The 25,846-nt window shown below is 45.3% G+C and overlaps 1 protein-coding gene across 2 annotated transcripts in view; it reads left to right on the forward strand.

Moving 5' to 3' along the window:
- The first annotated feature begins 1,090 nt into the window (after positions 1-1,090).
- TAF4 (TATA-box binding protein associated factor 4) overlaps positions 1,091-25,846 on the forward strand; it is a 37,586-nt gene continuing 12,830 nt past the window's right edge. For both annotated transcript variants that reach the window (XM_084538383.1, XM_084538384.1), the window contains exons 1-6: positions 1,091-1,425; positions 3,429-4,517; positions 22,484-22,650; positions 23,010-23,129; positions 24,920-25,039; positions 25,379-25,501. In XM_084538383.1, coding sequence (XP_084394509.1) covers positions 1,110-1,425; positions 3,429-4,517; positions 22,484-22,650; positions 23,010-23,129; positions 24,920-25,039; positions 25,379-25,501 — 1,935 coding nt within the window. In that variant the 5' untranslated portion in view covers positions 1,091-1,109. The remainder of the gene's footprint in view (positions 1,426-3,428; positions 4,518-22,483; positions 22,651-23,009; positions 23,130-24,919; positions 25,040-25,378; positions 25,502-25,846) is intronic.

The raw sequence follows: 25,846 nt of genomic DNA on the forward strand, positions 1-25,846 counted from the left end.
AGAGCACTTACTCTGACCAGTCTCCACTGCTGCAGCCCTGCTGTCACAGCCAGCAGGCCGGTGAAGTCTGGGCAGGGCATTAGCAGGTGCTGAGTCGATCCCTGCCACGCAGTTCCAGCCTTTAATGCCATCCATTCCCAGCACACAAGAGCAGAGCTGATTTTATAACCCTGGACCCTTATAACACTGCCACACGAGGCCCTGCTTCAGGCTCGCTACCTCCCAGAACTTACCCGTGCTCTCTCTTCCCGCTCATTTCGCTCCAACGCCTCAGCCGCCTTTGGAAAGCAGCACCTGGCCGGAGAGAGCGTTAGCGAGAAGCCAGGTCCTATTTTTTTCCACCCCGACCCTATTTATTGACTTCCTTGATGGCGCTTGCACAACGGGGTCAAAGTGCGGCCCCCCCCTCAACCCCCCCCACACCCCATGGGCGCGGAGCCGTCCCCGCAGCAAGGCCCCAGAAGGGAAAACCCGGGGGGGGGAGACGGTGCCGGGCCCATCACCCACCACCCCCCAACACCTCAGCGGGCTGCCCCCCAACCCGGAGCCGCCTGTCTGTCTGTCTCTCCGCCCGTCTGTCCATCCCTTCCCCCCCCCTCCCGTCACACGCCTCCAGCACAGGTGCGGGGCGCCCTTCGGAGCCGGGAGCGGCGGGGGGAGCCGCAGCCATTTTGCGCCGGGGCAGACAAAGAGCCGCGGCCTCCCCCCTTCTTTTTCTCCTTCTTCTCCCCCCACCTCCCCTCCCGCCCCCTCCCACAGCGGCCCCCTCCTCATCCTCCCCCCTCCCTCCTTATCACCCCCTTCCCTCCCCCATCCCCTCCGCCACCAGCGCCGCCGCCGCCCGCCTCCCAACTGAGCCTCCGCAGCCATTTGCCCCGCCTTTTATAGGCGGCCGCCGGCCAATCAGCGGCGGGCGGAATCCCTCTCCGGCCGCTGAGGTGAGGCCGTGCCCGCGCGCATGCGCGGTGGCGGAGCGCGGAGGGGAGGGGGGGAGAGGCCTGAGCGTGTGTGTGTGTGTGCGCGCGGGGGGGGGAGGGGGGAGGAGTGGAAAGGGGGAGGGAGGGGGGGGGGGAGGAGGGAGCCGCTCACAGGAACCCTCCAAAAAAAAGATGGCGGCGGGCTCGGATCTGCTGGATGAGGTTTTCCTGAACACGGAGGTGGACGAGAAGGTGGTGAGCGACCTGGTGGGCTCCCTGGAGTCCCAGCTGGCGGCCTCCGGCCACCACCACCAACACCACAAGGCGCAGGAGCCCCTGCGGGCCGCTGGGGGGCTGCTGGGGAACCATGTTGTGAGCAGCGGCAGCCCCAGCCCCAGCCCCAGCCCCGCCGGAGCAGGAGCAGGAGCGGGAGGAGGCACCGCGAACGCCCAGCCCGAGAGCGGCGGCGGCAAGATGGGGCTGAGCGCCCCGGAGCTGGCCAAAGCAGGTACCGCCGGGGCAAGGGCTGGGCTTGGGCTGGGCTTGGGCTGGGCTGGGGGGCGCCGGGGCCCTCCCCTCCCCCGCTCTCCCCCCCCTTTTGCCTTCCTCCCCCTCCTCCTCCTCCTCCTCGCCCTGCCGGGAGGTTGTGGGGTGGGGGGGATGGAGGCTGTGTGGGGAGAGCCCTCACCCCCCTCACGGTGTCCCTGTGTCCCCTCAGGGCTGTGTGTGCCCCCTCAGGGTGTCCGTGCACCCCCCCGGGGCGCCCCTTCCCTTTTATTCCCCCCTCCTCGCCTCACGATGTCTCCCCCCTCGGCTTTAGGGCCCCCCACACACACCCCATACTCCCCTATGAAGGGGTTTGGGGTGACCCCGGCGCTGAGGGAGGCTCTGGTCACCCCCCTGCACCTCGTGGGGCGCCCCCCGTGCCCTGAGCGGGGTTAGGGGCTGCTGGGGAGGGGGGGCTGGGGGGATTTCCCCCCTTCTTCCCCTTAGGGCCGGCTGGGGCAGCGCTCCCTCCCTTCCCCCGGCCCTGTTCCCTGGAGCGCAGGGGGTGTTGTGGTGTTATTAATCATGACACCTATTTCCTGCGCGGGAGGAAGCCAGGGGGGGATCTACGAGGGGAGGAAGTCCCTCAAAACGCGCTCTCCCCCCCAAAAAAAAAAAATCTACCAACCTGGGTATTCCACCCCACACCCCCACCCCCCCCTCTTTCTCCCTCCCTCCTTGCGGGGGCTTCAGGGGGCAGCCGCCACCTCCCGTTCCTCCTCTGCCCTCAAGGGGGGGTTGTCACAACGCCGGGTCCCCGGCAAGGGGGAATTGAGGCCATGGCACCCCACCTGGTGCACTGCCCCCCTCCCCGTCCCCCCCACCCCGCTACCTGGCTGTGTGCTCCCTCCTCGCCTCATGCGGATCCCAGGGGGTGGGATCGATGCTAGGGGCTGAGGGCTCGCTCCATGGGAATGGAGGGAAGAGGTTTTTCCAGGGAATAATAATAATAATAATAATAATAATAATTAAAAAAAAAATGTCTCCCCAGAATCTCTCTGCAATTCCTCCCCTCCCCCCATTATTTTTTTTTTTTTTTTGCTTCTTTTCTTGTTGCTGAAGTGTAAGAAGATGTTACAGACCTTCCGTCATGATTAATGAAGCTCTTCTAGGAGGATCTCCTCGACCCTCGTAACGTGCATCTCGATGTTTGCCTGTCACTGTTCTTTTCCCCTTTCTGTCTCCGTAGGGCCAGGACCCAGGCTGTCTGTGATTGTACTTGTGGTAACGCCAGGCCTCATCAGGGGGGCGTGAGGATTATTCAGGACAAGAAGCTACATCATCTTGTCCCTTCTTAAACTCAGCTTTGCTTTTCATTTGTTTATTTCGTGGCTATCTCTGGCTGTGGGAACTTCAGATCCAGCAGAACAAATCCTGTAATAAGGGGGAGGGGGCTTCTTGCAGCCTGCGCCAGGCCTCACAGGACTTCTTACCTTGGCAGGCTGATGTTTTTGTTTCTCTTCAGTTTTTCATATTTTGCTCGTGTTGAGCCTCCTGCTCTGACTGACTCTGTAGGAGATGAAAGGATTAGGGGATAACATGTGCTGGGCATAAGGAATATGTCTTATTAACGTGTCGTCTATTGCCATTTGCCCCTCTTGCAGTTGCAGTCCTGTTGATAAATGTGGTATCAGGCTCTAGAATGGGGAAGAGGGCTGAGATGATCTTCCTTCTTCCTTCCCTCAGATCATATCAAATCTTTTTTTTCCCAATTTTCTCTTACTGTAGCGATGAGGGTGAGGGTGTTATGGCTTGTATTGAAGCTACCAATCTTTGGTGGGAAATTGGGGGTTTGAGGATAATGTCTTTAAATCCATCTTCAGTTTATTCTCTATCTCGTTCTCTGGGCTGCGTGCAAGTAGCCTCGGAGATGGAGAAGACTTGGTGATGAGGGAGAACGTTCTGCCTTTGCTGGAGTTCTCCTCCTGCTCGTTCTCTCTGTTTAACCTTGTTGTTGTTTTGCAGGAGCAGGAGCGGTGCAAGGGGGTGTTATTAATCATAACACCAGGTCCCAGACTTCAGCTCTGGATGGAGCCACCACGACGAGCACCAGCACCACCACTGCAGCAGCAGGAGGATCTGAAGTCACTGCTGCTCCAGGGACCCTCAGTCAGGGCAAATCGGTGGTTATCAGCACCATGGCGACTGCCATGTCCACCAGGAATGGCAAGATCGGGACCACAACAGTGCAAACTCTGAATGGGAGTAACGTGGTGATGAACTCTCACCACGCGGGAAGTGCTGCTTTCTCTGGGACTCCTGTGACTGCCAACCCCGCTTCTGCACCTGCTGTTGCCCCTCTTGTTAACAACGGACCTGGATCTGTGGGAAAAGGAAATACTGTTAACGCCGTTTTGCCCTCAGCTTCCAACACTGTCATCCAGACTTCTTTCCTTAATACTGCTGTGTCCTCCGCATCTTCCTCCTCGCCCACAGTTATCTCCTCGCAGCCGCCACCGAGCGTTGGAAGCGGGGCCCCTACGGTGACGCTCGTGAGGCCACCGATCCACACAGCAGGACCCACAGTGGCCGCAGCTGGGGCGGCCACTCAGAATGGGAGCAATACTGTGATCAATTCAACCATCAGCGTGGGGAGTTTTCCTGCTGTTGCTACAGCCACTGTGGGATCTGGAGTTTCCCTCCAGACGTCGCTTGTGAACAGCCAGCCTGGTACCACCGTACCGGCAGCTCCCGCCACGCAGGTCATCAAAGCTGAGTCTCCTAAAACGATAGTCCAGGCAGTGTCCCAACAGCAGACGCTGGCTACTGCTGGCCAGCCCAGTACTACAGGGGGTAACATGATTATTGGGCAAACTATGCAAGCTGGGCTCTCCAATGTTGCTCCCAATCCTGGTGGGATACCTCCTGCAGCACCTGGCACCCCGACGGGAATGGCTAAAGGCACTGCCAACACCGTGGCACAAACTCTGCCAAGGACTCCAACAGCAACGACGAGTGGAATCAGAGCAACTTTGACTCCTACAGTTTTAGCACCTCGTTTGCCTCAGCCACCTCAGAATCCAACTAACATTCAGAATTTTCAGTTACCACCAGGTAAGCAGAAGCTCAAGGGCTTTTATTTCGGGAACGTACTTGCAGGGAGGAAGATGTCCAAATAAGATTTCTTGCTGTTTAATTGTGAATTGTGGAAAAGGCATCGCATTTAACAATGAGCATTGTCTGGTGTTGAGCAGTAGTGTAGTAGCATTCTACTACTAAGGGTATGATTTCAGGTGGCCAGGAAGTCTTGTGAGAAGGAATAATTCGGAAATAATTCTATCTGGTATCTTTGTTACAGCATTGGCTGTAGATGAAGCTGCAAACTGCCAAAGTGTGACAATGAAAAATTATCAAATGAGACGTTGCTGTTTCATTTTCACAGAAGGCGTTTTAGGGTGGTTTTGTTGGTAGTTTGTATAACCTCTGCGTGCTGCTCTGTTCCCTCCCTGTCCCTGCGTGCCCCCAGTACCATAGAGCACTCCTGAATAGAGGAGCGGCAGATAGAACACAAGAAAACCACCTTCTTTTCCTTTAAACACCTTCAAAGTCTGCCTTAAAAACTCCCAGATTTGAAGCTTACGATCGTCTTTTTAGTCACTGGAGTTCTGATACAAAAGGCAGTCTTCCTATGTCCTTACCTCACCCTGTTGTGTCTAGGGTTGCAGCTTTTGTAGTAGTAGCTAGTATCGTGCTCAGTGCAGAGCATCTCTGGGCACGCAATCGAGTCCTGACCTCAGTGGGCGAGTAAAAGGCAGGATGAGAAACATTTCTCTTTTGAGAACTGTTCTGTCCCTTCCGGAATACCCCAGATTTGGAGGTGGAAGGTTATCTATTTACTAGTATTTTGAACCTGGCTTGTACTTGTATCAATGCTTCCTTTCTAACTGAAAGTAGGAGTGCAAGCCTACACATAATTCCCTGTGTTTTTAATAGTGTGTGATAACAGGTAGATTCTTACTGTTTGCAGGGCAGTGTACAAAGAACAACTAATTAAATTTTACTACCAGTACCTAATGGAATCAGTTTTATTTGTATATTATCTATTTCATTAGTCTTAGTAAAAGCGTGTCTGTTGAGACACCTAACAAACATGAAAGCAGTGCACCTGCTGTACAAGGTAGAGCAGCAACCACACCGTGTGACTGCACACGAGCTTTTTGTCAAACATGCTATTTATGGCGTGTGATGCCATGTAGTTCAATGAAGTCTATCGAGCATTCAGTACCTCTGAGTTGTAACTGGCATAAATATTCCACGTTTTTTTGTGGAGAGAGCTATTCTCTGTATGAGTAATTTGATTGAGACGTGCTAATTTAAAAAGCATCACTGCAACTCAGACCTTGAATTCCTAGTGCTTAATTTGAAGCCTATAGGTTAATAGTCTGGAAAAGCCTTATTTATTTATTTATTGCCACAGTGTATCAAAAGATTTTTCAGGTTTGCAATCTATTGCCATGTATATGTCCATTTTCACTAATACTGCATTATAAATCTGATTATGGGACAAATGCTACTGTGGAGCCCAATGGGACCTCTTTTCCAGGTAGCTGATGTTTTCAAACCACCATTGCATACTGAAATGTGTTACACATTGAAGCAGCCCTGCCAGTCCTTAAGCATAATTGGACCAGAAATTGCTCCTTTGGAGGTCTTGATAGATCAAAGTAAAGCTATATAGTTTCTAAACGCTTGGGGTTTTTTATTAAGCACTTTTCTTGTCTGTCCTACACTTTTAAGAATATTTATAACTTCAAAAGAATAGCACGACTCCTAATATAAGCGTATATTCATGACTAAATAGAAATAGGAACTTAGATTTTTGCATGATAAGACAGACTTAATATTGGAAAGGATTTTTTTTTTTTTAGTGGAATGTTTTGTGTTTAATTCTTTTGGTTTACATTTTTATACTTTGCCAAAAAAGCCAACTTTGCAAATGTTCTGCACGAAGCAAAGAACAACTTGAGAACTGATGGATGCTGAGCTCTTAACATCTTGCAGGTGCAAGGGCTAAGCACTTCTGAAAAACCTAACCGTATGCAACTGCTTTAATCTTTAGCAGAGTTCATCTACATTCATAGTGAAAGCAGAATAGATGAGTATGGTTTCAAAATCTTATTTCAAATTACATTGTGATAGGCCAGAGTTTTAAAGGCAGCTTGGCAGCGTGAAGCTGCAACTGCAGTGCTTGTACGCTGGGCAGCCACTGCGTGCACCGCATTTGCATCCACAAGTTTGTGCCTAAAAGTTAGTGGTGCCTCTGTACCAGAGGTGGTGAGACTTAGTGCATGAAAGAGCTGGAGATTAAAGACTGAACACGTCACTTTTTACACTGCTATTTACAAATACCTGCAAAATCCTCATGGAAGGTGTGACCAATAAGCACCCTGTGTTTTAGAGTTATTTTCATACCCTGATACACTGTTTCTGGCCCTCCAAAGTACAGTTACAGTTTCTCATTTATGAAAAGCAGAATGTAAAATGTCAGTAAGTGTTATTAGCCTGCGCTTTGGCTAGAGGTTTCTAATGTTCTCTTAAAAAGAGCATGTGGAACATAAGTTTGATCAGCACACTCTAAAATACGTCACTTTTAGGATAATGTTTTGTATTGCATCAAGGTGGTTGTATAACGAACAAATCATGTAGCAAATTTATTAATAACAAATTGGAGGTGTTTGAATTGCTAATAGGACGAAGTTGTTGTGACCTTGCAGGAATTTGGTATATGGTTTCCCAAAGAAACTGGACTGTTCAGAGCATCTGTGCGTTTATAACAGTTTCCCACTGACGTCTATCTGGAAGAGAACTACTGCTCAGTCTTTTCTTCAGTAGCTTCATGGTCCAGCTGGACAGATCAGGGTATCGAAGGTCCAAAAGTAACCTTATTTATTACTTTATAGCAAAGATGTGGAAATGTTGACAGGTAACTTGCTAGGGAACAGGGAGGGGGTAACGCAAGCATGCTTCTCTTTATGCATGTGACTTTGAAGACGCAGCATCTTTGAAACTGTGACTGAAAATAAATTAGATCCAGTTCTTTGTTTTGGAGTACTTCAAGCAATAATACGAAATGTGTTGTGTATAATCACCTGGTAAGAGGTAGGAAAATCTGTGAGTTTGTTAAAAAACATTGTCAGTGTTTTGCTGGTACACTTTTCTGCTGGATCTTCTGAGTAACTGAGACTTTGCTGTAAGATTAATCTTTTGCAATGTAGGGGTTCATAAAGTGATTAGAGACCATCACCGGTAGGTAGTAGAATCATCTTGTAAGGTGACTGACTTGTGTGTTTTAAAATCCCTTTTCAAAATACTATCTCCTCCTGCAATGCTGTAATACAATTGCAAAACCAAAGTCCAGGAGCTCATGCTCACTTTAGCAGTATTGGCAGCTTGAGGGTTCAAAGATTTGGTTTCTGTTCTTGGTGGAGGTGCTTTCTGTCGCTACTCTCCTGCTTCATTTTTATGTTCAAGCATCTCCTGACAACCTTTAAGGTGCCTGCTTAGAGAAAGGAGCAGCTTGGAGAGATTGCTGCAGGTATGCAGTAAGAACAATACGCAGCTGGTAGCTCTCTTGGACAGTTACATCTAGCTTAGATGAAAATGAAATCTAGAAACCTTCACTTCCCTCTGTCCCCTTTTTTCTTTCTTTTACCTTCTGAGTGCACACAAAAAATTGCCAGCTTGATCCTAAAGTTTTTTTTTTTTCTTTTTCCTGAATAAGCAAGATTGCGACACTCAATTCTGTTTGAAGATAGAAGATAGGACAGGTTGTTTTTATAGTTTATGTAATTTTTTTTTTTTAACTTCTGAGCTCCTGATCAGCGTTCTCATTAGCAGTAACGCAATTGTGCAGCTATAGTAGAGCAGCTATACAGGCTTGTTTTGCTTTGTACCTAATGATAAAACTTCTTAATTGCTTCTACAAGACTCGGTTGAACCTGCCAGGAGCTGCTGCTGGGGGTGAGAGTAGGCTTCTCCACCTTTTCCTTTGCGGGGGCCTTTCCTGTTCTGTGTGTGTGGTGACTCCGGGATGGGTCATTTCTCAGCCCTGGGAACCATGGGGCTGTTTGAAAAGTTGAGTGTTCCAGAACTCCGAGCAGTGCTGGTGCAGCTGCCCCGGCCGTTGGTTTCAGCTTCCTGCTGGTGCTTCCGAGGAGCAAGGGGAGCTGTCCGAAAATCGGGGCCCTGCGTCAGCACACCTTGGAGGATGGCGTACCACTGGGGATACCTCGAAGGTTTGCTTTACAGCCCGAGAGGCTGGATACTGAATTTGGTTTGAAATGGGAGGTTAACTTTCGTAGAAACCACCGTTTCTTAGCTCGTGTCAGTTGTTCAGTGAGGATTGTAATGCCTCAGGCCTCGGTTATTCTGCGTTAGGATGGGAAAAGTACCTAAGCACGTGCCTAATTTAAAATGTGCTCAGGTCCTGTCAGCTTGAGCGGTGATATTTTTTGGAGCTGGCATCACTGAAAAATAATTTTTACAGGACTAGTTTGGTTTCCTTCAGTAAGGAGCTGGGGTGCTAGGCTGTCAGGCAAAAGAGTGGGTAGGGATAGGAGAAGGGCGCCAGGTCGAGGAGAATCAGACCACCTTGTCATTGTAAAACACTTGATAAACACTTTGTAAAACGCTTTTCCAGTCCGAAGGTGGCATTTTTCGGGTTACTTTGTACTTGAAGTGTACCCCAGAAGTGCCTAAAATAATTAGACAATAGGAATATAAACACGTAAGGGATCTACAGCCTTCCATGCTCTAAGAAATACAGAAAGGAACAGAAGAAAAATACGAAGTAGTGGAATGTTGTTCTTTCTATTTCTTACTATCAAGCGAGTTCAAACATATCCTGATTATAGCTTCCCTGCATCACGCACGTGCTGCCAATATTTTGCATATTAGTTGTGTTGGCATGGCTGTGTTTTGCTCCAAACATCTCGAACATAAAGTGATAACGGGAATTTCGTGCAGCACGCGTAGTCTGCTTTACTTTCAAGGCATTTTACAAAACTCGATCCTTGCAACATGCCCGTGTGGTTGGTAAATAAAGTAGTATGAACTCTGCTTTAAAGCTGGGGGAAAGAGCGAGTGAGAGGAGTTCTGACTTGCCCAAGGCCATGAGGGAATCGATAGTGAGCCAAGATTAGAGCTTTGGGAGTCCTGTACTTGGCGCGTGAAGTGGTAGCTCGCTCTCTGAAGGGTAACCGTGGATCTCGTCTGAGTGCGGGGTGGATTTCATGTTCAAATCATGCATCAGCAAAAGGAACATTCTGCTTTATTTGAAATCTGTTACATCAGATCTGCCATATGTCACCAGGCTGAAAGTTCTCGCTGCGACTTCTCTAATTAAGGAATCCTGCATGCTTAGCTTTGTACCCCAAGGAACCTGAAAATGAGAGGGGTGCCTGGTAGGATTTCTGTTGTTGTTACAGCAAATGTCACAAGGCAAACAAATGCTTTGTTTGTACACATCTGATAAAGGTGTCTCTTTAAATGTTGAGATTTAATGGGAAATATAATTGTGATTCGACTAAGCTGAGCTATGAAAGACATTAACTTTGCTTACTGCTCGCTTCTGTTATGGAGAACACTGCTGCTCCCTGCAAGAAGAGCACGCATGGATTTGTTTTATATACCTGTCTGCACTTCAGGTCACCGTCTGTCTATGGCTTGAACATCACTAGTTTTGTGATGTTGATAAGTGAGTAAAAGCGAGCACCTTGTGTTTTTGGGGCATTTTGCACTCTGCTGTTGTAGGAAGCTGTATGGTGTTTGCACGCTCAGTGAGCTGAACGAGTTTCCATCTCTGGAAACGTCTGTGGGTTACACTGAAGTGCAGCTTCTTGGTTAGAGGACCACCAATTTGGTGCTGCCTGGGACTCGAGTCACTAATGCAGGGCACTGCAGCAATGCTAGCAGCTGAGAATGAAAACGTACCAGCGTTGGACACTGATGTGATAAGACACAAATCAGTAGGTAATGCAAACGCTCTTCAAACGAAACCTTTTGGTGTATGAAAATCCTTCCTGTTTGTCTGCTCTGTCTCGGGAAACGATATGTAAATATAATCCTAAGAAGTCCGTGAAGGAGTTCAGGAGCACAGATAAAATACTGGTAGTAGCCCATGTGGGTTTTAAGAGAAGAGATGGGCTGGTGGAGAGCCTGCTCTCTGCTCTCACCAAAACTGACAAATAATGCAAGTCTCTTTGGTATGAAACAGGCATAGAAACCATGTACAGGCAGGGCACGTTAAACGCTTCTGGGCTGCTATTTGCAGTTCTTGTCAGAAATATTTGAGACGAACATTTTAACCTGAAAATAACTCATCTTGTCAACTCTCGTCAGGGTTGTTTGGTGTGGTGAAACTTTTTATGAATGTTTACGGCTCCATTTATCTGTCTGCATCCGCTCCCTGAGTTTGCTGTCACTGCTTGATGTTAACAAGAATGCTTCTGCCAGTTGGAAGGCACTAAGTGTTGCCGAGCTAACTTTTTGGTAGGTGTGCTACCTCTTGTGAGAAAAGATTTGAAGAAGCAGCTGGATGAAAACATGTAACTTTGAAAAATGTGTTTCCCACAACTGAAGGCAGTGAGAGGAAAGAATTTTCAGTGGTACCTTGCAAGCAGCTGCTTGGTCTGTATCATAAACTGAGAAGCTGAAGGAAGACTGAGCTCAGAGAGCTTACCAGGAGATTTGTGAGTGCCTGTCCACCATTGGGATGTTCCTGCTCGTAAGTTGTGTCACCCATGAGCATCACAGCTTTCCCTCCTGTACGTCAGGACTGAAGCCTCAGCACACCTCTGACAGGTTGCACGTGGCTGTTTTAACAAGACGGTGGCTGTGCGGATACTCAGGAGCTGTGTTTGTGTTGTTACGAGTTGTTAATGCCCTGACTTGAGTTTGGTTTTAAACTAATTAAGTTCTTGACGAAACGCAACAGGCTGTAGTTAATTTATACTGATACAGGCTTCCTAAAAGCTGTATAACCTTTTTTGTCTGGACACAGGCTTTGCTGCATCGCCCCTCCTGCACATTTCCTCCTGGCAGCAGAAGGGAAACGGTTCATACAGCAGGCGGCTTTTCCAGAGACACTGTTGTGTCCGCACTGCACGTGGTTACCCTGAAATATTGGTGCAGAATGGTCCCGTTTCCACCTGAAACGTTGAGAGAAGTACAAAACCTGTGTACAGATGAGGCTGTAATTAAACAGCTGTAAAGATCGTGTGATCACTCATATTTCAAATTAAACGAGACCTTTTTCATCGAGACCACAGACACATGAATAGGTTAGTGTAGAAAAACTGCTGCCTCAGGAGCAAATTATGATTATTTTTTCCCCCTTCCAGGACAGTTTTACCTCAGCTTAATTTCAGTTTTTCACCCCAGTCCTATTCTGTAGTAATTTCCTTCCAGAAATGCTGGTCTTTTTCTGGAGGCACCGGAGTCTCGAGGAACCGAGAGCCAAGTTTTTACCACAAAGCCTCCTGCCTTGGAGTAATTTTCTTCATATGTCTTTAGTGGAATATTTAAGGTAAAATAAGTCTCCTTGAGGCCTTAGTTGTGCCTTTAACCAAGTGCTTTTTTAATATAGATTTTTTCGGTGAGGACAAATCGTTGATTATCATTGCTATGTAACGGTATAGGTTATCAATATATAATCAAGAAAGAAGTGATAAGTATAGGGAGCTGAGAGCAGGCTCAGCACTGCCTTGGCAGAGCTGTTCTTAAGGCCCTGTACAAACACAGACATAATCTGTCGTCCTGGAGCTTTTGTCAGGTTAGAAATAACATGTTAAAAATACGACTTTCTGCACTTGTATTACCAGCGATGAGAAAGTTACGCTTGGATTATAAAGGGCTGACTCTCAGCAGAGTGCAGAAGTAGGCTGTAAATCCTTGTACCCAGGGACAGTCCTTTTACTCAATATTTGTATGGGGTTTAGAGCAAGGTTCGACTGTTGCCATGCTCTTTGTGCTATTTAGAAAAGTATATTGAGAAAAATCGAGTAACTTGTTGTTAGCGTACAACTCTATAAATATATATACGTTATTTATAAGTTGATGAATCAGAACCATACGTTACGAGCACCACTTATCTTTAATTTTGATGCTTTTTTCCTTAAAATGCATTCCTAAACGATTCTTCTTTCCCAGTAATGCACTGCAGCCAGTACCTGGACAACTGGCCACACAACATTTGCATGAGTGAGTGGCGTTGTTTCACGTGGCAGTACGACTGCTGTAAGATCTTGCCTCGAATCTGCCTGCCTGTAAAAGCAGTCCAGCTTATTCCACCTGCTCTGAGAACCTCACACCGCCTGAGTTACGCTGGTAAAAGCCCTCCCAGGCCTTCTGCACAGAGCAAAGCACGTGCTGGGTGCTGACCAGCGAATAAACAAAAGCTCAGCGCTGAGCTGCGGTGCCGTGCCCCCGTCCTTCTTACACGGCTCGGGGGGCAGCGGGGCTGGGGCAAGCTGTCTCCACACCTCTCACACTTTATGAATCGAGCAGCTCGGTGAGGGAGGGTCAGGTGTAGCTTGGTGCTCAGCGGTACCAGCATCAGGTGCTTTGCAGCTGAGTGGCGGCGCGGCGAGTGGGACCAGTCACGCCTGTGAGTCAGAAGCGCAGCTCCCAGGAATTGCAGCACCTGTGGCGAGAGGCAGAGGAGGTGACCCAAGAATGTTTGCTGAGGGATCGGTGAAGGAGGTGGAAGGGATCTCGAGTCCGAAGGCTCAGAGCAGCCGAACTCTGCGCGAGTTTGTAGGGACGCGTGAGCTCTTCACAAGCAGCCGTGTGTCATGTTTGCTTTGCGGTGGTGTTAAAGAGTGGACCAGGAAAAGAGGCAAGTGGTCACGCCACGAACTTGGAGCTCCTATTTCCTAGCATTCTTTTTTTTTTTTTTTTTTTTTTCAGCGTATAGTTGGGTTTTCTTCCCTCCCTCCCCTCCGTGGGGGAGGGGGAGAGCAGGCACTAATTATTTATAAGTGTTAGTCATACCCAGTCATTAAGCTTAGTCATTACTCAGGACTGTGCTTTTGACGGTTAGTAAAATCAAAACTAGGCTTCGTTTCGCTTAAAAGCGTTGCGAGCGTGAGCTTACAGGTGTGAAAATACTTTTATTTTTGTGTTCATACCCCGGCTGAAACAGCAGCACTGTTTAATAAGCGTTGCTATCAGCCAGGTGACGTGCAACATCACGTCCACGGTGAGCATTTGTATTTGAACTCGCAGGCATTGTGTTTGGTGTGTTCTCAAGGCAGAACACCTCCTGTATCGGCAGCGGGAGTCATAAAATCGCAGGCTGCTTCTGCAGAGGAGGGTCAGAAGTGAAAGCTTGCACTGGGGCTGCCCTTGTCTAGGGAATTGTCCAGCGTGGGGTCCCTGTGGCTCCATGTGAAAAGGCAGCACCTGCAAAGCTTCGTGTCCCTGCCAAAACTGCCCAGAGCAGGGCATTCGCGGGGCACTCAGCTCTTTTAGGGTGTCACTTTTAGCAGGAGGGCAATGAGCGTTGACTGCAGCGTTCCTTGCTAGGTGTTTGTGTGCAGGCTGTGGTGAGCTCAAAGCAGCGTGCCCATTTCCATTCCATCGCATGCTTGAACAGCTCCCGTGTGCTGGTACACCTTGGTGTAGGCAATGTGTTGGCCAGAAAGGAAGGCTGGCTGGGTTGTAAAATCCCCGATTCAGAATGACATCAAAAGAATTAACAACCCTCTGTTCGGTGTCTTCCTTTCTCAAAGGCAAATCCGATTCTGGCATCACTGTGGTGTTGTTTGCTGTGAGTACATTGAAATTAGCAGCGGAGCTAAGTCTGCATCGCTTCGAGATCAATAATTAAAGTAATTGGTTTAGGACCTGGTAGTGTTTTTCTTTCTTAGTTCTTTCTGCACCAGACGAAAGGCAGATTTGTGTGCTGGTTGGGCTGCAGTTCGACAGAGCTCGCTGCTGTTCTGCCCCGATTTGCCTGACCAGGAAGGAAAGCTAACACGCTTTCAAGGAATATGGCTTTCCAGAACAGTCAAAAGAGTTTCAGTTCACATCACGGTGTTGAGGCATCTGTCAAATACTTCTTTATAAAGAACAGAGGTGTTTGTCAGAGCACTAGCACACCTTTCCAGCTGAGCAGGTAACATTTCCCTGTATGGGGTCACTGCTGAACACTGTGGCTTTTTGGCATTCCAGCCTGACATTATTCCTTTCAGCATGTTCTTGAAAGACTTGGGAATCAATACTGACAAGTTGTTCACTTTGCTACTTGGAGAATATGGTGAAGTTTGGTAGTTTGAAACTAACTTCTTGCATAGTAGGAGTAAATAAAAGCTTTTCCTATGCAATGGAGTCCCTTTTGTCTCCTAACACTTTATTAGGAGTTATAAAATTATTATTATAAAGAAAGTTATTATAAAATAATCTTTTATTAGAAGTTTTTCATGATGCAGACTTGTGTACTTCATCTTAAAAAAAAAATAATAATTTAAATTTCTTCTGCTGTAGTCAGGATTCATGGTGATTTTTGAGGTCTGTTTCAGCTATTTTAGTAATAACCATAGGTCAGCTATTCAAGAAATAGAGTTTCAGTGATGCTCTGTGTTGTGTGTGCACATGGGAGGCGAGGGGAGAGCACTGACAGGCAAAAGGACTGGAGGGCTGTAGGAAACCGGAGCGGTACCAAAACTTTGAGGCTTTGTAGCGAGGTGAAATCTGTGTTTGTTCCACCTTAAGCCCAGCAGGTGCTGAGCACTTAACAGCCAGCCTTAAGGTGTGCGCAGCATCTTATGGCTGTGCGTTGGGTCCAGCTGCACAAATCCCTGGCACTCGGTGCTGTAGGGTGCCCGTAGCTCTGGTGGACGTGGTGTGTGGGCTCGGTGTGCTGGACAGCTCTAGCACCGCCTGGCAGCCTCGTGCTTGCAGGCTTGCTGCTGCTGGTTTGTGTTCCTACAGGCTGTGTGGCACAGCGAGCCGTGGGTTGGTTTTCCGCTGGCTTTGTGGGGTCTGAGACCTGCGCTGCGCCATAAGCACTGCAGTAACACTTGTAGGGCCGAGACACTTCTACAGGTGTCCCAAACCACCCAGGTTTGTTCGTGAAGCTTTAGAGCTTGCATTGCTGAACACCTCAGAGATTTGGGCAAGAAAATTCAGGTGAAGGTTTTCCCGGGTTGGTTGTGCAGTGCCTGAGGTTCAGAGCACCTAAACTTTGCTCGCTCCCCGCCCCGCGCCCGTACCCACAGCGTGCCAGGAAATGCACGGCACGAGGAGGGGTCCGGGCTGCGGCTGAGAAACTGCCCCGCTGTTAGGTCCTGGCTCCCCTTCTGCTTTGTGGCATGGTCCCTTCTTGATGAACTGCTGTCACAGTCTGCATGCGACAGAAAAACGCATGGAAATTATTAATGCAATTAATGGAAGCTCGGCCGAAGTCCTGACCTGTTTTTACAGCCCCAGCAATATGTCATGTTGAATCCAAGCGACTTTCAGTTTCCCTTTGAATCTGTGGCTAGTACTTGGCACTCTCTGGTGGGGTTGTGCAATAATTCAGGGTGGAAGGGACCTTTGAAGATCACTTGAACTAAACCTCAGCTCCAAGCACGGTGAACTTCAAAGCCCGGTCAGGTTGCCTGGGGCCCATTCCAGCACCCTCACCTTGCAGTGCCCTGTGCTGCGCTTGTTCCACTTCGTCAGTATTTCTCCTGCTCCGGGGGGCCCCAAACTGAAGATATTCCACATGCAACCTTGCAAGTGCCAGTTAATGAGACTCACACTTCCCTGATGAAGCTGGCTCCACGTGTGCTAATACAGTCCGGTGTGTGGTTAGCTGCCTTCCCTGCAAGGACGTGCTGCTGGCTCCTTTCAGCTTGTGTCCACCAGGACGCCGTGTTTCTTTTTTTTTTTTTTTCTGTAGAGCTTTGGTTTTCAGCCTGTGCTATAGCATGGGGTTCCTCTGTCCCAGGTTCAGGACTTGTTTGTCCATAGACTTGGTGATATTCCTATTGTCTTAATCCTCTAACTTGTTGAATTCTCCCTTAAAGGCTGCCCTCCCTTGTAGCATAGCAGCAGCTCCCCCGGTTTGTTGTCCCGTGCAGACTCGATGAGTGTTTTCCATCCCATCACCCAAGTCACTGATAAAGCCGGTGAGAGGTTTTGGTGCCAGCATGAAGCCCTGGAGGTTGCCAGCAGTGCCAGTGCATCTGACGATGGTGCACAGCTCTCAGCAGGTACAGAACAACGCATCCCTGGTAACATCCAGCGCATGGCTGCGTTGCCATTGAAAGTTCTGTGCTGTTCATCGTGTTTGTAACCAATATTTCTCGTGAACTGCTGTGCAGATGGTCATTCACGAGTGCTGTGCACCTGATGGTTTATTACAGAAGCTCTTTGACATTCATCAGCAATTCCAAACCTGTCTAAAGTTGTCCTGTGCGAGGGGAGGCTTCCTTGGCTTACTGAGATTGTCACGGAGCTGCCAGGAGCTTGCAGACCCGTAGCCTAGACTAGCTGGCTTCGGTAGCTTCTTCCCTCTTTTACTGGCTTCTTATTCCTGCAGAGTGAGAACTTTATAGGCAGGCCAGTTATCATAAGAGGAGTTAGTGTTGGTGTCAGCACCAGGCTGTCCTTCCCTCCCTGTACGAAGGGCCGCTGGCATAGATGTAATTGCTGTTGAATGCTCGCCCTGTGGTTAATCCAGGCAGCGATCCTTTGCTCCAGCTGTCTCTCCACTTTTCTTCCACCTTTTTTATATTGGGAAAATCTTAAAAACTTCTTTTTGTAAAGGTTTTGTCGTTCCAGGGGTCTCTGTGCAGCTTGATCAAATCACCTAAAGAGCATTGACTCACCCCCCTGCTTCTTAGGGTGTCTGTGGTGTGTAGGGGATCAACTTGCAGACCCTTACGGACACTTGCTTTCCTGTTAATTGCAACAATCTCTTCTGACAACACAGAAAGGATACTGATACTATCATAAAGCTTTCTTCTGCTAATAGGGCACTGCCCGTGTACAATTACTGTCAGATTTTTATGCCAGCTCAGAGTTGGTAACATCTTGTCACAGCTGAGTGTGTGCCTGAGAGCTGTGGGTGCTAACTGCTTTGGCATTAAGATAACCTCTTAGATGAAATTTCCTGGTAAATCTAGATAGGATTTGAAGATTTGTCAGGTTCCAATGAACTTTAAGATCAATTACCTTCTTTTCTAGAGATATTTGTTCGAACTTTGATTTCCTGCACCTGGACTGTCAGTCCTCTAGTTATTCTATGGGGCTTGGATGTCTTTTCTGACATGGGCGCTGTGTGTTGAAGGTGGTGCTGTGCTGTCTAACAGTGCTTCCTGAGCCTAAGGGTGTGTGGTTTTTCTTTTCCTGGAAGCAAAGCTCAGTTCCTTTTTTGCTTTGAGAAGAGAATCTCAGAGAATTTCCTCCGAAGACTGGAAAAGTGTATCTTCTGTGTGATTCCAAGAGCACGCATCCACTAACTCCTCTGTGTCTGTCTCAGCTACGAAAAAAAAAAAAAAAATTATTAGAAGTCTATGTTCATTAACGATGATTCTGAGTAGGTCTGGATCAGACCATGGGCTGTACTGTGGGTAGTGAGCAAAATCTAAGTTTCAATCTATTTGTTCTTCAGGTCGGTATCAGAAATGCTGCAGTTGCTTTTGGTCTGATAGGACACTTTGTAGGTTTTGTATTTCACAGCTACGGAAGAGTTTCAGTCCTTCATGCAGGTATGACAGGAAGGAATGCCCATGCTTGCTGTCCTCGTGCTGGGTGCGTGCTGCAGTTTCAGCACCGCCTGGTGTGCGAATAGTCCCTGAGCAGCGCATCCAGCGCTTGCTGTGAGCTGGGCTGACACCTGGCTGTGTCTGCTGGGTGTGCTCATCAGGATGACACTTCTGGACCCCCCAGCTCCTCAGGGCTGTAACCTGCAGATGCCTGCTGGAAGTTTGAATTCTGTCATTCCAGCTCTTGTACATGGTATTAATCTAGCTTTCTAGTTTTAACAGAGAAAACATCTTTGGTTCTCTCAAATGGAGAGGTTCCCTGCAAGAGAGAAGCTGCATGTATCAGGAGTTACCCAGGGTGGTCTACAAAGGCTACAAGATCACTTTTTATTTTTCTATCTTTATTATTCTGATAGGAGTATTTTTTTTCTTTAGCCTTTGCTAAGGCATGACATCTTTCAAAGGAAGGGGAAGGCGTTAGAAGAAAGCCTGGTTTGTGTTTCTCTGACATGTCATATGGGCAGAGCTCTTTGCATTTTATTCCACTGCGCGATTTTACAACTTCTATTAATTTAAGAAAAAAAAAAAAAAAAGAACAAAACCCTTTGAAAATAGAAATGCCATTAGCAAATAAAATACAAATAGCAAGAGGCAAAGAAGACAATGTAGAGTCATGCCACTGTGCCATATAGTAATGAACTTTTCCACGCAAAACGTCTCTTGAAAATTAGCAAGATCTGGAAAGTTCTCTGCAACAAGAGTATGTGAGGTGACCGTTGCACTAGTTAGGAGGACAAATCCTTGTTGGTGTAAGGAGAAACTCAACTCAATTTTGCTAATCCTTCATTTGGAGCCGTGATGAATTGTTTAATTCAAACTAAAATAGGAGCCTCTTTCAGGATTCTGTTAAGCTTCAAACTTCTAACAAAAATAGTAATTAATTTTAATTTTAATTAGTTTTTTAATGAGGGCTTTGGAAAGAATGCTTGAATGTTTGCATTTTTAACAACGAATATGATTTTTGTAGTACATATTATTAGAGTTTCTAGGAAAAAAAAGGCAGCGATATTTAATATATGCAGGGATTTTATTGTCACTTCTTTCTAATAGAACATCTGCAATGATCTTTGTTAACTGATTGGCCTGAAACAGCGATTCAGCCACTTGGGGAACAAAAACCTGGATTGTAAGCTTGAAACAAAAAGCATTTTTAATTCTTAAGTAAATGTGATGCTGAGTGTAATGGAGAAGTGAAGTACCTGGGTACAGTACTAGCTGTCGTCTAGTACCTGCTGGTCCTTTCTGGTCCTGATCATACAGCATTTGTACCCTTATGCTATGGAGTGTGAGATTATGGTATTTCTCTGTATATCAATATTTAAAATATACATTTTTGGAACTGAAAAGATGTATATATTCACACATGAAGCTCCCTTTTACGAATTCCCAGCAAGGTTGGAGAGATGTGAAGTGGTCGGTCAGAAATTAGTCGCCCTCCTTGTGTTACAGATGAATTTCTGCGTGAAAGTTTCACTAACAAACTTCATCTCCAAAAAAGGTGTAAGAATTTAGATGAAATTATCTCTATTCCAACAAGACACGATTTCAGGCAGGTAATATGTGTGAAATCATCGCGCTGTGATTAAAGCTTATGCAAGGCTGGGCTGCTGCTTGTAATTGTCTCTGCGCGTACACGTAGCCGGTGAAGTGCTATTGCACAGCAATTTATCTGTCAGCGGTAGACCCTAACTTAAAGATATATTAGAAACTGTATAAATTGAAAATAACTGTGTATCAAACAGGAGTGCAGTATAAAGGAGCTATTTAAACAAGGACAGATAGGAATGTAGCTGTGCGTGAATTACTTTTTTATTATGACTTCAGGACTGGAGTGAAGATTCAGGCTTGCCATAGGTAGACGTCTAACAGGGCAGTGCCCTGAGCCAAGGCTTCGATTACAGCTGATTGTTTTGTCTGTCGACTGCCAAGACCTGAACTTCCCTGGTATGTTCTGTAAGCCTTACGCTAACCTGCTTTTCACCTGTGTCAGCAGCTGTGCTGTGTCACCGCGTAGGCATGCTGTAGTTTGCGTGGAGCTCAGGGAGAGCATCTCATGGTCCTGGCACGGTGCTTGCCCTGCAGCGCTGGTCACCTTTGCTTTGGTGCTTATCTCCAGGTGGTATCTGTTACGCTGGGCTTCTGGAAGGAGAGAATACACAACTCCCCTAAAGAGCTTGTGGTGTGTTCAGTGTAGCAGGAAATCCCAAAACTGCATTTTTTAAGAAAACTTTGTTATGGATGTCAGTCTACTTCTGTGCATTTCAGGGCTTAAGCGAAGCCCTGTATAATTGTGCTTGACCTTTTGATTTGCTAAAAGTTAAACGCTAATCAGCCAGATTTAATATTTGACGTTGTCTTGAAAATAGCTCCTCTAATCAGGCTTCCACTGTCCTTGTGTCTTCAGCTATAATAATACCAGAGATTTCCACTGATGCGGTGTTCAGTTTCTTCAGCTGATTATTAAGAAAGGTGACAACATTGGGCAACAAGAATTCATCAGCTAAGATTTCATATTTACACATTGGGAGATTATTGCCAAGTTCTTTTTGTGCAGGAATGAACTTGGCAAGCTAGCAAGTCACTTCTTAGGCTTTAAAATACTGAATTTCTCCTTTTTTTACTTTTTTTTTTTTTTTTTTTTTTTTGGTGTTGGTAACCCTGTTCCTGTGTTGTGAGGATTTTGTTAAGAACCTGTTGGTGGTTCTAATGAGCAGCAGAGGGGAGCAAGCTCTGAGGTTATAAAATTTCTTGTAAGCTGTGCTGGTGATGAGTGGCTTTGCTGTTGTAATTAAGATGCATCTTTTGACATAAGTCACAGGAAAAAAGACCTTGCTTTTTGTGGTGGCATGGAAAATGGTTTTCCAAGCTTGACAGCTAAACTTAAGCATATTTAGTTCTGCAGTCTTCAAGATTATAAACATTTTCCCCCTCCACCATTCCTTCAGAAAGACAGCTTGAGAATATGTACTTCTAGATACAGCTCTTGTCCGTAGCACGTAGTGCTCCCACCTTAATGCTTCTAAACAAGCTGTGATAGAAATTTACCATTTTATGTAAATGAGCTTTTTGATGTAAATTAACATCTGTGTAATACTAATATAATAATGTTTTCCTTTTGATCTCATATTTGTAAAAATCAGTATATGGATTTTGTAGCTGAACACTAATTTTCAAACCATCCAAGCAAACTTTTTAAGGCGCTGTCTGTAGACATTTCAACACTTCGACTAGAAAACCAAATAAAAACTTGATTCTGTTGTGGTAGTCATGCTATGAGATCCCAGAGAAGAGATCTGTCTCCATGGAACACATATAGGCTTTTTATCCACAGAGTAACAACTAAAAATGCCTGGTTTCAGTAGTGCCTCTTCATTGTCGTGGTGAAGTTTCCTCCTGTAGTTCGTTGCTCCAACAGGCTAACAGGTTCTGGGTGCCCAGTTTGTTTTCTTGGCTGGCTTATTCGGAGCTCACAAATTCCTGAGACTCTCACAGACTGAGACATGAGGAATGAATGAACCCTTGAAAAAAGTTCTTGTTGTCCTGATCCTGTACGTGCTTCAAGAAAAAGAGACTAGCATCTGAAAATCTGCCTGTTTGGGTCTGGTTCCCTGGAGCTCTCCGGTGGGGTGAAGTGCATCGATCGGAGTGATTGAGCAGGGAATGGCTGCCTCGTTTCCCTCTCTGTTTTATTTCCCTTTTGGGGTGTAACATGGCACAGTACAGTCTGTTGCTGATGCACATGAGTAAAATTATGATTTTATAACCGCTTTCATTACTAAATTTGTTGCAGGGAAATTAATTTAGAACTTAGACAATTGTGTTCCTCTTGCTGGTGAAACCTAGTTTGATTTTAATTTCTCAAAAAGTAACAGGAATCTTGCTTAACGGGAAGATCTTGTGTTAGTTGCTGTGTTAAATAAAGCATCTTTTACTAGAAAAACAGCAATTTTTATGTGATTACGAACTTTAACCTCTTGTCTTGTGAGATGTTTGGTCGGGAGGGATATGACTCGTATGTGCTCATGCACACCATGCAGAGCATTTTGATGAACAAAGAGTCCTTCTGCAGTTAAGCTATTCTATACAAAATATGGTAACACATCAAGGTATTTTGCTTTTATTCCAAACTACTTTTGCTAGCTGTGTAGTACTTCAACAGCGCATTCATTCCGTTTACATATCCAACTTGGATAAACCAAAAAAATGTGTTCTTTCACATTTGAAAAAGACGGTATGTTTCTTGACTAATTTCTTTTTTAACAGGCATGGTCCTTGTGCGTAGTGAGAATGGGCAGTTGCTGATGATCCCTCAACAAGCCTTGGCTCAGATGCAAGCACAGGCGCATGCCCAGTCTCAGCCTCAGAATACTATGACTCCTCGTCCTGCTACACCTACCAGTGCTCCTCCAGTACAGATATCGACGGTGCAGGTTTGTTCAGTCATTTGCAGTGCTTAAAACAAAACAAAACAACAGAAAAAAGGCTTTACCTGAGAAGAATATGCCAGAAAGTAACGTGTATTTGAAGATTTGAAGAAGCCATCGATGAAACTGGTGATATACAGACTTTCCCGTGTGGCATGGGCATTGAGTTTTGTTCTGAATCTGTTACAGTTTGGCTGGCCTTCATCAAAAATATTTTTACTTGTATGCGTGGCATTAATTCTAAAACTTCTTTATAACATTAATTGAATAAAAACATTCAAGACCAAATATGGTTAATAAGGGATTGGTAGATTATATTTCAAATTAGGAACTACCATGTTTGATTATTTTTTCTCTCTCCCTAGGCTCCGGGAACGTCTATCATTGCACGACAGGTGACACCAACTACTATTATCAAGCAAGTGTCTCAGGCTCAAACAACAGTGCAACCCACCACAACGCTACAGCGTCCTCCTGTTGTGCAAGTAAGTCTGTAGAAATGGAAGGTGTGCCTGAGGTACCTCACTTGTTAAGATAAGGTGAAAGCCTTGAAACTGTCAGAAATACAGGAATTATAATTGGAAGCTTAGTGCATGGAAGAAATATTTTATGGATTATCCTTTCTAAACCATTTGCAGATCTTAATTTACTTTAGATTTTGGATGAGGCTATAAATATACATATACGATTTTTTAATATGTATATTTTTCATATTATACCTGTCTGCATATGTATGTAAAGGTGTCCTGGTATAAGTTTTTATAATTGCAGAACTGGCCAAAATAAAGGAACTTTTACGCCTTCTTCCTCCAAAAAGTGACACTATTTTCTATTAGATTTGGAGCTTTGGCAGTAATCCTCTGATGGATCTGAAGTCCTCCAAATCCTGCAACAAACTTTACAATTGCAAACAAACAAACAAAAACTTGCCCTGGTAGCCTTCTCTTCCACAAGCCTTCTCCCTCTTCTGAATTTTGCTTCGGTTTGTGTACTTGAGATTCTAATAGCCCTAGGATAAACCGTGATGTCTTAGTATGGCAAGGTCTCTTCTAATTGATCAGCCTGTATTAATGAAAGGCTTTCTTGTTGATTTATTTTTTTTTGAGGGGAAGGAAGGGGAATGCCAAGTTTAAGACGCGGTACAGAAGTGTGAAATTCTCCCGTTGACTTCCAGGCAACAACACGATGTGATTGCTGTTGCCTAATCATATAATAGTGCTTTCTTCATCCTTGGAGTAGAGAGGATTAGAGAGTTTTCATTTAATACATGCAGGTTTTGCTGTGCACGCTGTTAACCTTTTTCCCTCTCAGATCCTTTGCCTATGCCAGTGGTCTTTCCAAGTCTAAGAGTTAATTTACCCGGGTCTCACTCATCTACGCTGCTGTTGTATGGGAGGAAAAAAATCATTCCATCTGCATATTTTTTCCTGGAATGAGCATATCATAGTCTTCATTTATCCTTATTACAAAATAATGTGATGTGTTAAATCCTTATCTCCTTTTCTGTCTCCCAAATACCAATGAAAGTTATCTTTGGCACCACTGGAGCCTTTTTCTTTGTGTATATTTGTATAAAGAGCAAGTTTACAAATAAATTGTTAAAGTTCTGTGAGCTGGCTTTAGCTTGATAAGAATTATTGTTTCTCTGATTGGGTTGTCATTAGTAGTTAGAATGTGTTGGAAGTCTGAGTCGGACTGTACGTCTGAAAAGTTCTTGTTTACAGTGTTGTTTCTTTTAAGGTGGCATTCCTACCTTGAATTACCAACTTGTCTATGAAAGTAGAAAAATGTTTTGTCCTGTTGGTTATCAAAAAGACCTAGAGAAGACCAGAGTATTTGTGCCCATTGTGCTTTTTAGAAAAGTCTCCTTTTGAAAGTAGCATTTAAGGAAACAGGCAAAAATAGTTACTGCATTGATAGAAACATAGTGCTTTTTTAAATCATGTTGTGAAACAACAGAGTACAAGGGTATGTTTGTGGTATTATTTTGCGATTTTTATTGAGTAACCAAAAATCCTGCAATTGTTAATCAACTTTTGCCATTTCAGTTTTGAATGTGTAGTGTTTTGTGCCATCTGGTGGCTCTTTCTTTCCACTGCAACGGATAGTAGATGAGCAACTTCTTTTTTATAGTAGCTGTGAAAGAATCACAGAATCACAGAATTGTAGGGGTTGAAGATGCCCATTGCCCTGAGGCATGGTTAATTTGATGGTCTGATAGGAAACAATAAGGTACATTCCAAGTATAATAATTTTATGTTTGTATTCTCTGCAGCCTCAGATTGTTCTGGGTGGTACTGCACAAACAACTACATTGGGGACAGCAACAGCTGTACAAACTGGAACTCCTCAGAGAACAGTGCAAGGAACGACGGCAACCTCCACTGCTGCCACAGTAAGATACTGAGTGCATTTAAAAACCCTTTTATTACAACCATGTTTGTATATTTATGCACATATACACACACAGGCACTGGTCTGAGTGGAGAGTAGTAAAGGTGTAAGAGTTCTGTTATCTGGTGGCCTTGGGAAAACAGTAAATTTTTGGCAGTACAATATAACTTACAAAATGTGAACACTTTTTGTAATTCAGGGACCTGAATTAATAAATATTATTATTCAGTGATGAACTAGAGGAGGACTTTATTTCTCAGAATTCAGATCAGAGTATTTATGACAAAGAATTTATTTTCCTTTCTGTTTCCCTTCTACTTCCCCTGCCTGCCTCCATCAGGAAACTATGGAAAATGTGAAGAAATGCAAAAACTTTTTATCCACATTAATAAAACTGGCATCATCTGGAAAACAGTCTTCAGAGACTGCAGCTAACGTGAAAGAATTGGTACAGAACCTACTGGTAAGGAAAGCTCATATGAAAGTTCATTAAAAGTTGTAAGAAACAATATGTGGGCAAATTTACACTCAAAACTGAGTGTTTATGATGAGGAAGAAGTTTCTAAAATGTGAGATAAACCAAATACTGCTTTGCATGTATTACAGTATATGCATAAATTTTCTTTTGAAGCTTGTAAATCAGACATTGCTGCTCATATTCATGCATGAGAACTTAGCCATGACGTTTGTTAACTTACTGTAATGGACCTATGCGAGTTAAATTTAAGTGCAAATAATATAAATGATGACTCTTTGAATTCTATGATTTTTGTTGATAAAGCAATGAATAAAGAGATGAGTTATGAAA

Source organism: Aythya ferina (genome assembly GCF_964211825.1).
Source record: "Aythya ferina genome assembly, chromosome: 16".
In the NCBI taxonomy this organism is placed as follows: Eukaryota; Metazoa; Chordata; class Aves; order Anseriformes; family Anatidae; genus Aythya; species Aythya ferina.